The 12946-nt window shown below is 42.6% G+C and overlaps 1 protein-coding gene across 1 annotated transcript in view; it reads right to left on the bottom strand.

Annotated features, from left to right (window-relative positions):
• The window catches only part of xpr1a (xenotropic and polytropic retrovirus receptor 1a), a 69806-nt gene that overhangs the window by 6628 nt on the left and 50232 nt on the right, over positions 1-12946 (bottom strand). The window contains exons 5-12 of the mRNA XM_018673313.2: positions 11255-11475; positions 10938-11087; positions 10747-10830; positions 9761-9842; positions 9361-9548; positions 8874-9053; positions 5930-6098; positions 4873-5073 (exon numbers count right to left, since the gene is read on the bottom strand). Of these exons, the coding sequence (XP_018528829.1) occupies positions 4873-5073; positions 5930-6098; positions 8874-9053; positions 9361-9548; positions 9761-9842; positions 10747-10830; positions 10938-11087; positions 11255-11475 (1275 nt within the window). The remainder of the gene's footprint in view (positions 1-4872; positions 5074-5929; positions 6099-8873; positions 9054-9360; positions 9549-9760; positions 9843-10746; positions 10831-10937; positions 11088-11254; positions 11476-12946) is intronic.

The raw sequence follows: 12946 nt of genomic DNA, 5'->3' as shown, positions 1-12946 counted from the left end.
AAGATTAATTTCCAGACAAGGTAACTTCTGCTTTTGATATGATTGGACTCAATATAACATCCTTTTTGTCACCTCATCTTAATGACTTAATCATTTGCTTACATGACATTAGAGCAGCAGAACATGATTAGTGCATGCTGGCTGTAATAATAATAATTATTATCATTTGTCGACTTGCCCTCAGCAGATGAGCATTTAACGAGCTCTAAGTTAGTTTACATTTGTTTAATGTGCTGCATAATGTCAGGATGTGCAATCAGCTGTGTTCAGCAGCGCCTGTGTGTCTCTGCAAGATCACTGTGGATGTGATCTGCTTGTTCCTCAAGCAATATAAATCAGCACCCAGTGGCCTAACACAGTGACTCAGATAGACACAGACAGCAGCCACCAGACAGAGACCGGCCTGGTTCACATTTGTCATAGTCACTGCCTCTTCCTGCTACCAGCCAACGAGACGCCGGGGAGCAGAGCGGGGGGACATTTCTAACAGAGAATTACTGCTGCTGCTCTGTTAACTGCTGCGTCCATTGTGCTGTTTGCTTCTTCAGCTGAGCGATGGGATGGAAGTAGTCCCTACGGCCACACTGAGATTTCCCAGCTGTAGATTAAACTTAGTCCTGGACAATAGACTCTTTTCACTGGAGAATATCCACTGATGTGATTTCCTCTGTGTGTAAAGTGTCGAAGTATTTAACCCTTCAGGTTCTGTGAAGGCTGATGTTTTTGTCCGCCGCGCTGGTAAACCACTGGGCCATTAAGAGGTTAGGCATGGTGAGATGGACATTGATTGGATGCTCAGTAGAGGCTAACGCTGGTCACTGGCTCCTGTCACACACACTCACGGACAGTTGCTAGCAGTCTGACACACACGCGCGCACACACACACACACACATGCAATTGTTGTCCACAGGCACCCAAGGGGTTAAATGCTATTAAACACAGAGCACTTCAGCAGGATCATTTTATGCAACAGGCCCACTTCCCACTGATGGAAACAAGTTTAAAACAAGAACAATCAGTCCCTGCTATTACAGTCATTTCTCATCTGTTGCCATGACAACTGAATCCATTGACAAGGCAATTAAGAATCATGCACCTGGAGACCACTCAGCCTCCGACAGAGGTGGAAAGTAACTAAGTGCTTTTACTCAGGTACTGAGGTAACTGTACTCTACTTGAGTATTTCCCTTTTCTGCATCTTTATTCTTCTATTTCACTGCACTTTTATTTTATTTTTTCAGTAGACAACCTTAATGTATAAATTCTAGTTAGTAGTTACTTTTTCACATTAAAACCATATGATATGCTGTCAAAATACAGGGTATTGTTACAAATTAACCTTTTTGGCTCAAGGCCCCACATACACAGGCAGTGTTTAACAGGGGATGTGTGTCTACAAGTTGTTAACAGTCAGATCAGAGAAAAGACCAAAATATCTAATATCTAATGATCTATGTAGCAGAACTACCTTGTTCTCTTTCGCACCTCATTAATCATCTTATGTCCCCCCTCTCGAGAGCCCTGACCCTTAGTTTGGAAAACAATTGGACTGCACTACCTAACTGTATATAAAGTAGTAAAAATAAACTGTGACTGGCTGCAACAGTAAAATATAATATATTATATGATAATAACATTAAACACAGATGCTGAATGAGCACTTTTATTCAGTATGTTTTGCTGATAACACTTAGTAAGTGAACTCATCTAACCAAATATGTTAATTCCAACACTATCAGCTCCACCTTCGACATGTCCGGAGATATTATTCTCATGCACAGAGGATGTACCTCCATCAGGCAGTTACCTCGGCCAGTGCCTGGCTCCTGCTGTAGCAGGAGTCTGTTTGTCCTTAGCAGGGGTGAATAAGAGTTCAAGCAGGCAGAGAGAGAGAGAGAGAGATTTGACTAGAGCAGTGCCTTTAATCTTCATTGGTTAACGTGTGTGTTTGACTGAGGGTGTGTCAGCGTGTGTGTGTTGCAATTCCTCCACCGATAACGAATGAAGGGTCAGTACATGAAATGAAGTTATAAAATCTGTCAGCTCTAGGCTCATCTCTATTCCAGGAGAGTCCAGCAGACATGTGTTCAGCCCCGGGCTGGTAATTACACATCTCTCCTTTCCTTTCCTCTCCTCTCCTCTCTTCTCCTTCTCCCTCTCCTCTCCCTCTCCCTCTTTCCACCATTATTCGAATTTTGATATCTATTAAATCTGAGAGTCACCATCCCTTTCACGGCGATCATCCTCACCTCCCTCTGGTGCTCTCCTGTTCTCTCCGTGGCTCTCTCCCTCCATCTAACCTTTTCATTTTTACCTCCCCCTCTGTGCTCCATCAGCTCTAAATTTACTGATCCTGATTCATTTCCACCCTTCACCACCACATCCAACCTCTCGCAGAGACCAGCAGGACTAATGTTCCTCTTCGTTCAGGGTTATCTGAGCTGGAGTTTTTGATGTCGATGTCACAGATGGAGGGATGTCTTCTAAACCATCCGTGCACTGACTTGACAGACACCTCTGCATTTTTCCTCTCTCTTGATCTCTCATTTTATCATTTACCCTGTGTATTTATATCATATCCTCCACCTTTCAGATGCCTATTCATACAACATTCTGCTCTCTTGCCTTTGCCTTTTCATGAGATAAATCCCAAGGGCTTAAATCAGCATTAGGCCTCTAACTCCCCTGCATCTAAAACAGCAATAAGTCTCAAGCCACTGTACATGAAGCAGAGCCTGTATTGATCCTGAGTAAAGCTTTATTGTTGTGAGGCCTCACACTGTATCTTACAGTCTGGGAACTCTGCCTAAACCAGGAAATCCTCCTCCATCTCTGTGATTACAGGCCTCTGAGCATCTGCTGAGATTACAGTTTCATGACAGTGTCCAATCAGTTATTCACAGCACCGAACTGAACGTTTCTCTGAGGGGAAGAAATCTGCTCCATTTGCTGCAGCGCATCAAAACACGACTCAACCTCCAATCCCCAGGTCGACACAACTTTTCCAAACCTGCATCCTGGTTTGACCCACATATACCAGAGAGGAGGTTGTGGCTTGTAATTTCACAGATTTAGATCTACAAATGGAAGTGATGGAAACTGAATACCACTCAGTCCTCTATACAGGGGGGAGGCCCATGATTTATTTGTGAAATTTATGGCTTAAGTATTTTGCTTTTCCCGGAGCTCAACGTGGGGCAGTTCCAGGAATGAGTGAGGTGTAGAGGCGGTGAGGTCACATGCGGCAGCCATCGGGGCTGTGAGCGGGTTATCAATGAAGGTGACACATCCACATGCAGACAGTGGGAGCTCTGCCAGATACTGACTGACACTCCGGCCGCCTTTTACAGCTGGAACCAGCAGTGTGAACACGACACCACCCTGCTGCTGGGAAATGCATGCATACTGGGTATCATCTGTCCTGTGTACACTCACACTACAGCGAGTGTCAGTGGGAAAGACTTTTTTTCATACCTGTACGAGGCAGTTCATGCATCATTTCCATATTTGGAGACAGGATATTCTGCCTGTATTCATTCATCAAAGGCTCTAAAATTTACCAGAACAATAATTCCTGCAGGGGATACTTCAAATATCTCCATAACAGGCAATTTCCTCAAACATCCATTTACAATATGTGTGTGCGCGCGTGAGTGTGTACCCTCCTCCTTCACTTAACCAGTGATCGGTCCCAACCTCCATTATCATGCGGGATGAAAGACAGCTTCATACAGAATAACACATGAAGAGAGGCCATTAGTCTACGGGTCTACGGGCTTCAGACCAGAGGAGGAAGGAGGATATGGTTTAATGGAGGCCTCTCTTCCCGAGCTGTGGAAGAAAAGCGAGGTCTGTCTGTCTGTGTGTCTGTTTCCCTCCCTCTCTCTCTTCCTGGTTCATTCAATATCAGATCACTGGCGGTCAGCTTTTAGAAGCAAGCGTATCGATTTGAATTTATATCGGAAAAAGAATAAAGTCAAGCTGGGAAATAACATTTAGCAGTTTAAGAGGTTGAAGATGAAGTTTCATTGCTGGCATTTTGCTGGCAAATAAATATATAAACTGGCATCTGACAAGAGTGCAAATATACGAGTGGCTGAAAAAAAACTGCTTTGAAACGAGTTGTGTGGACAAATATCTGAGATGGGGAACTGAAACATAAAGGCTGAGCGCTGAAGGGATATTTTTATTGCCTGGGTGCTGTGTCTTTGAACATGAACTCCTTTGTGATACAGCTTCTGAATCAGAATAATTGCAGGCTAATTGTGAAAGTGTCAGAGGGAGAGTGACTTGACTTTTAATGGTAACCGCTCTCTCTTTTCCTGTTTTTCTCCCTCTTATTTTGTTTCTGCTTGATCTCAAATGGGAGCATTTTTTCCTCTCTTTTTATTTTCCTATTTTGATGCATCCCCTCTCCTCCTACCCTCAGACTGAATGTCATATTGCGAGAGCAGAACCTTGTTTATCCATGCCTGTGTTTGACAAACCTTTCCCACTTCCATTATAAAGCTCTAGGCACTGGCAAGAAAACCCAAGGCCAAGAACTAGCATTTGCACTCAAGGTCACCCCTGCTTTCTGAGCACACACATGACTTAATACAATGGCTCCAAAGCCTGTGTGTTGTTGACATGTTCCTGTAACACAACAACACTAAGACACTGTTGCTTTAGTTTGTAGATTTTCATCCTGAGACTTATTTCTATCTATTCTGGGTCCCTATGTGATTCAAAGCTGTGACCTTACAGCATTGAAAGTGACAGAAAATGTGTCACCACGTCTACTCAGCTCACATCAAACTTACTTCCTGGGGTACGTGACACATTAAATAGATATCTGAGTGTAGATGAGTTTGTTTTGTCCTGTGTCCTACCTCTGTGTGTGGCGTAGAGCGCAGCGAAGGTGACGACAAAGAAGGTGGTAGAATATTTCCCAGCATTCACCAGGTGAGGGAAGGCCCTCTTGGTGTCACGGTAACGCCTCAGGCATTGGATGAAGCGGAACCAGGCGGGCAGACACTGGATGATGGCGCGCAGCCCGTACGAGTAGCTGTGGCATATGTAGTCATCAGGGTCTAGAAGAGAAAAGGATAGTACAAGACGATGTTATAATCTCTCTTTCCTTCCCCACAGAAAAGCTCATCACTATGAGAGTCACACGGCGACCTCTGTGAGCCCAAACATTTCCCTTCCATTAGCTCCACGTTAATTGGCTGCGCGGAGGCCGAGGTGTCGCTGTTGGTGGAGTTGACGGTCAGCAATTAAAACCTTGTTCACATCACATTTCCTGACAGGATGCCGTCTGGCACACTGTCAGCTTCGTCTGTCACATTTACGACCGAAAGATTTGTGTCTTTAAATCTCCATATTATGATGTGATGCAGCGGGTGAAGAATAAACACTATGATTACCATCAAACACAAATTTAAGGTATATTTTCAAATATCTATCATCTATACCATCTGTCTATAATGTCTGCATTTCAAGATTTTTGACATTTTCTATTTCAACAACCTCCTGAGAACAGGTGTGAAATTTGCATACAGTTGTTGTTTCTGTATCACTATGGATACAGGAAACTACAATTTTCCAGTAATGAAAAAAACAAACAAATATAATCATTATCATATTTACTCAAAACTACAAATACTGCATGGCTGAGCTGTATTATGGTCAAATGAGGCTGCTTAATGCAGAAGTAGTTCTGCCTATTCTTTTCTTTTTGCTGACAACAACACTTCATGTTTTTTTCTGTTAAAAATATTATGTAATATTGTTAATGTATGATATGGTATTATATTTACACAGAAAATTAGAAACTTTACAGCAAAAAAAAAAAAGTGGTACATTACTAGATTAAATAACAGACAGAGGTGCACAAGACATTAAGTTTGTGATTAGGCCATTCTGAGCATGGATTTAATGCCTTACTTTTAAGGTTGGGCAGCAGTCCCTTGCTGTTGCCCCACTGCAGATCAAAGATGTAGAAGCAGATGAGATACTCCAGGTCCATCAGAACAACCACCAGAGAGTTGAGCTGATCAGCCAGCCAGAAGTCTGCAAACTCTACGCGGTGAAACGGCGCTGTGAACACACGGAACTGGAAACAGACAGAGTGGAAAAACCTCATCACTGAGTGAAACATAAAATATAAAACTCTATAATATGAGTAGGGAATAGTAGGTAAAATGTTTGGTGCATTGCAGAAAACACCTTGGCTGACCTCTACAGAGATTTTACAGTAAATTCTGACATGTATTTGCTTTCAACACAGGGACTGAATAAGCCAACAATTAATTAGTGTGTAATACTTCAAGTGCAAAGCAGGGAACAACCTCTATTAATGATCACACACAAATGGATAAATCCTCCAGACTAGCTTATCAGCACACCGCAGGACACCCTAATGAGTCACGCTTTGTGTCTGTGTGCACGTATGTGTTGATTTGTGTGTCGGTAGTCATCAGTGTGCAACAACACAAGCTCATGAAAACAACCTGGCAGTGTTGTGGGGCACGTTTTGGCTTCTATGGGCATGTTATTTGGGATATGACTTTTGGCAGGAGTTCAGTTATTGACCACGCTTTGTAAAATGATACAACCCCACTCAACTCTTTCCATTTACTACCCCGCCTCAGGCCACATGTGACATTCAGGAGCCACTGTATGCCTCTCTCCATGTGCACTCACCAGACGCAAAACCCATACACACACTCTACCTCCACTACAAATGTCAAAGAATATTGATCCTCCTTTTTTCTTACACACATCAGCTCATTACATATTTCTTTAAACCTGTCAATCAAAGTCTGTATTGATCGAGTGGCCATCTCACCCATATCCGCTCTGTGTGGATGTCTCAAGGCTAAGCCTGCTGCAGTCATGTGGTTAGATTTTCATTTCTTGAGCAAACACAAGTAATCCAGGTGCTAGCTCTGCAGTTTGTCGTTTGATTAAATTTTTGTCCTCTGTCTGTTTATTGTCAGAGGAAATTAGCACACCTGGAATGGATACATTTTATTGTACCACTTGAGAGCAGTGGACTGTTTGCTCCAAAAAAAACTACAATTTCTCCTGAAATGTCCTTAATCACTTATTGCTTATAGAGGCTATGGTGTAAAGTGGCTCATATTCAATTCAATTAAATTTTATTTATATAGTGCCGAATCACAACAGAAGTCATCTCAAGGCACTTTTCATGTAGAGCAGGTCTAGACCATGTTCTTTAAAATATGGTATTTACAGAGAGAGACCCAACAAATCCCACCATGAACAGCACTAGACGACAGTGGCAAGGAAAAACTTCCTTTTAAGAGGCAGAAACCTCGAGCAGAATCGGACTCAGGGTGGCCAGCCATCTGCCTCAACTAATACAGCAGTAGTAAAGATAGTAGTGATAATTTGTCATATATCATATCAGCTCTAATTCTGTGTAGGCTGTTATGATTGTGTAGGACCATTCGAGACTGGGGTTGATTATGGAGCCACATCAGTGGAAGAGGGCTGAAGGAGTGTTGATGAGGACTGTGGGGAGATGTGAGGGAAAGGACAAGAGTATGAGGAGCTGGGGGAGGCGATGAGGAAGAGGAGGAGGGAAAGAGGAGCTCAGGGCATCAGCATACTGATAGATCTACGCCTGTAATGATTGCACAGTCACAGCCTCCACCTCCCCTGAGACCAAGCTGCATTCTATTATCCCTCAACCCCCCTGCCCTCTGTCTCACTATACCCCCCTACACACATACACATACACATACACATACATACACACACACACACACACACACACACACCCCGCCCTCTCTCCCGCAGGCCGATAGCACGGCTTAGACAAAGAACAGAGTAACATAGGAGGGTTTTGTACATGTGAGACTTGAGATAGATATCTGAATTTTACATGATTGCATTGTGAAAGACAGAGATACACACACATGCACACACACACACACACACACACGAGCAATGCATATTCAAATTGTGTCAGCAATATAATACGGCAGCAAAATACACAGCTATAAAAACACTAACAGCTCACACACACTCATATTTAATTATTCTCTTTCTGAAACGTTTTGTGTTGGTTTAGGATCATGAGGCCAAAATAAAAATGAACCTAGGAACCAGCACTGAAAAAAAAAGACCTCACAAGGTACCTTATCTCCACCGATAAGGAGCAGGGCAGTCAAAATAAATCTCCCTTAAACCTAAACTAACTACAGTATCACCTTATCTAGCCTATATATTCTCAGCATATTTGTACAGCAGATTGAAGAATGCTCTGCAAAAAGAGCAAATTTCATATCTACGAAAAGCAATGGCCAAATACTTTTGTATCAATAAATAGAATATTTCTATATATTTATGTTAGAAACAGGGGCATTTAAAGTTCAGAAATACGATTTTGGTTGAGCGTTACGTTACGGTCGAGGTGAATAACCACTATTTTCTTTAAAACAAATAATTACAAATTTCTCATTAAACCTCACTCTTATACTCTGTGCTGCACGTGAAGTTGTGCTGATACCACATTCAATCCTCAGCCCACATTCTGAGCAGGTATCTCACACTGTCTCATGTCACGTTTGCGTTTGGTTTGTTTTGTTGAAACAGTCCTTTACTCACTGCTGGCTCACAGTTGTCAACATTAGCCTGTGTGTATCCATGAACCTTGACTGCTGGGCTCATTTATCTGGTTTAAATTACAGTCTAACCCCTGACAAAACTCAACACACAGTCAGACACATTTTCAGATGCTCTTAGCGTGTATGATTAACGGACGCCACAGTTCAAATGGCACCACTGTAAGTCTTTCAAACGAAACAAACTACAGCAGCAGGAGAAAGAAATACTCCGCTGAATGAATGAGCGGACTGACCAGCAGCTTGAGGAGCCAGAAACGTGATTTGTAGTAGCAGGTCTTGAAGGGGTTGATGAGGAAAAGCACCATGAAGCCATAAAGGATGAGAGGGTTGATCTGCATGGGGAGGTAGGTGTACTCTGAGTAGAGACAAGAGAGGATGCTGAGACACCACAACACTCCCAGGAAACCAGCAATCTGGAGCACAGAGAGGGGAAAACAGAGCAGACTGGCATTAAAAGAAAACTCTTTTGACAGATAATCACAATTAACAAAGTAGTCTGAATAATGCAGCGCAAATTACTTTGTGTTTTGTTATTTCTACAGCATTAATAAAACCCTGTGGACATTAGATATGCATTCTTTCTGCTGAATGAAATGTATTTCTTGAATATGGATTACCCTAGTGATTAAACAATTTCATTCATTCCCATTGCGTAACTTAAAAAACGCATGAAAATTTGAAGACATAAATCACTGTTTCCATTTGTTTCTTCATTCTGACCTCAAACAGGTGTTGGTGTGAGAGGTTGTTGCGGGGATTGATCTCGAAGATGAGGACGTGGTTGACTCCAGCCTGTCTCCATCCGTACGTGTTGATGCCCAACAGGAAGAGGAACTGGATCAACAGGAAGCCGCCCCGGTAGATCCGCACCAGAGGCCACACGTTCTCGTTGTGGATGAACACAGCACCTGATAAAACCACAATGGATTTTCTCTATTTGAATATAAAACAGGAAAGCTTTGACTGTCTGCTGGATAACAAGGGGAAAACCTGCCGGTCGTGCTCCCCATTCATTTTAAACAATGTACCAAAACTACCAGTTATCTCTGACACATTATAAATTGTGCAGGAGTGAAAAGGACATGAAAAATGTATGAATTCAAGTGTTTATGTGACTCACCGGTGAGAACAAAGGCGATGGCAAGAATGATAAAGAAGCCGCAGTAGAGACCCACACGAAAGGTTGTCCAGGCCAAAGCAGGCTGAACCAGGCGAAGAGGAAAAAACATTATTAATACAGACACCTGACGACTGTTTCAGTTAACAAGTTCACACATACTGGATCTGAATACAGAATCCTGTCATCTTCTAACTGAACATGGGATAAAACTTCATGTAACTGCAACCTATAGACTGTGTCTCCATAAAAAGCTTCTTTGGCTCCTTTCATCTGCTTGAATATATTTATTTAACACATGTCTGTGGGGGAAACGGAGAGATCAATAGTCACACAGCACAATTCAAGTCAGACATGACAGTAATTAATGCAGTAATAACGGTAGATATAACATAGAGGGGTAAAGTGCCACTAGCCTCGATTATTTCTGAAAGATATCCTGTCTGTTCAACAATGGAAAGGCACTTATAAAATCAATACTGAAGGCTCTCATGGTTTCTCGTGCTCTGTCTCCTCCCATCTTCCATCCTGTCTCTGTATCTCTCAAGACAAGATTCTCACATTTTTGTTTTTAACCTGAGTTCACCATCAACAACAAGCATGATTACAGTAAGATAAATGTAAAGATTGTCCTTGCTGGGATATTCTCAGGCACAGATGCCTCATTTGTTCTTAAGTAATTTAATATTGTGGGGATTTGGGAGATGTGATAGAAAAAAAACATACCTTTAAACTTAGATACACATATTTATTCTCATTTTGCCATTTTTTTTAGTTATTTCATTTTAGTTTGCAGCCTCCCTGCCTCCTCTGAAATAACACAAACTAATAATAATGGTTGATATGATTGAACTGATCACTCTTCTGCATCTGCAGCCTGTAATTGCAGGCTGCAAGCAGAGATTACTTTGCTTAAAAGGTTAGGCTTAGTCTTGAGAGGCACACATCAGCCTCACTGAGAGATATCACAGAGAGATTTCATGTCTGACCTGAGCTGCCCCCAGTGGAGGAACTCTCAACCTCTTCATGGCTCTCTGACGATCTCCTCCTTCCAGCTCTGTGGTGACGAGGGTCTGGACATACAGACAACAATTACTTTCAGTGGTGTGGTTTTATGTGTGTATTAAGTTGTCGACCGCTGTCTCTGTATTATCGCGCTCGTGTACATGTGAGCAGGCACCTCTGTTTCTGAAATGAGCTGTGTGATCTTCTTGCAGGTGTAGAAAGGTGCCACCTCCACGTGAGCCACACGCCAGTCGGCCCCGCGAGGAGTGTCCAAGATCTTGTCATGTTTCTTCAGGATCTTACGGAAACCAGTGAAGTTCAGGTTCTGTGGACGGCAAAGAGGAAACAACTGTCACGTATCCAAACAAGACAGAGAGACTGGAGGATTTATTCAAAACAAATTCCTAGAGGAAATATAAGTTAACTTTTTTCTCTCAAACACAAATGCACTTATTTGTGTGTGTGTGTGTGTGTGTGTGTGTGTGCTGAAACCTGGTAGTTCTGGAGCAGGATGAGGCTGAGGTAGAACTCGCTGAAGGCTAGCTTCAGGTCCTTGATGTTGTGATGTTTGCAGCGCTCCTCCTGCGAAAGGTGGAACATCGTTTTGCGTTTGCGCAGGCCGGGCGGCGCGTTGCTCTCACGCTGAGCGTCCAGTGAAGACTGCAGCTCATTCTGCAGCGTGGCAAAACGTCTCTGAGCTTCAGCAAGTTTTTCTGCAGACGGCAAGACAAAAAGATATGTTATTACAATATATATATTACTGTCGGGGAGTGAATACTGACAGAAAACAGAGCTGTGAATTTATAACATCAATGATTAAAAAAATAAAGAGCATTAATAAGCAGGGTTAATGCTGTTAAGCAAACAATTCCTCATTCTGTTAGACTTGGCAGTTTAACCATTGTGCCTGATGGAGGGAGGAAAGAAGACCCTTCACTTTGGCTCATATCTGACAAACTGCTAGTGAGAGATGTCAAACTCTGCAGTTTGACACTGATGATCTTGGTAGAGGACAGGTTTCTGTAACAAGAACATGTCAACTAAAAAAAAAAGGCCTTTTATACACTCATCTCCTCTGTCTGTTTCAGGAAGCAGAAACACTGAGGCTATTAGGCTGAACTGACATGTAAATGCTGCACAGTGAAGAAACATTATCTGGGTCAGACATAGGTTAATGTACCCACAGAGAGAGAATCAGGGAGAGAAGGGGAGGGAATCACACAGAGCCTAGGCAGTAACCTGCATTTCATTAACTTCTCTGACAGAGATTAGCCCTCGTTCTCCTACTACTTTTTTTTAAACCACTCAGAAGTCATACCAGGTTCAGTCATTCACCCACATCTTTTCTGACCCCATTACTTTCTCCTTTCCCTCATTTCCTCTTCTTTCTATTGTTAGTGCAATATGTGAAACCTCTTGTTAAAGCTCTGCCAAAAAACAGAAGTGTGTCTAAGTCCAAATAAAACTACCGTTAGGTTGCTGATTTCATTAAGCCACCAGTCTTTGGTCACACAGATTAAGGCAGGTAGTAGTGTATTGCAATAAAATAAATATTTTGCACATCCCCACTCATCACCCGGAAGATACACTGTATCTGCTGACTGATCAATAATTAGTAAAGGATGTGTACTTAAGGGTTAACTCAAAAGACTACTTATTCTAATTTAGTATATTCATGTAGTTGCTTCTTGTTTTGAGAAACTTGCAAGTCATGTCCGCTCCTGCTGTGACTGTGCAAGTTCTTTCAGCTGGAGCAGAAACCATTAAAGCAACAGACCTGGAATCACATTAGGCACGCTGATATTTCCTCGCAGTGCTGTACGTGACAGCAGTCTGATAACAAACCAAATCTGACTTGGTTTGAAGCTTACTGCCAGCCTGACAGTCTGGGGAACTGAGGCTCCAGTAGCTGCTTCTCTTGTGGTAAACTGAGAAAACTAGCAGTGGTGATGCAGAGGGCTCTCTGGTGACTTTCACACTTTGTTGCTTGAACACACAGCCACACACATATTCCCCGACATCGCACTATCTGCCTCACAGGAACGCTTCAGCTCTGCCTCGACATCTAAATTCAACTCTGTCAGTCATGACGATGCTTGGATGAACACATGACAACAGCAGGAGGTGTGAGAAAGTCAAGACCCGGACTGGCTGTCACAAGCAGGTTTAGATTAAATCTGAGAA

Source organism: Lates calcarifer, linkage group LG17 (genome assembly GCF_001640805.2).
Source record: "Lates calcarifer isolate ASB-BC8 linkage group LG17, TLL_Latcal_v3, whole genome shotgun sequence".
NCBI lineage: Eukaryota > Metazoa > Chordata > Actinopteri > Centropomidae > Lates > Lates calcarifer.
Note: the sequence above shows the minus strand (reverse complement) of the source record. Positions and strands in the feature narration are given on the sequence as shown.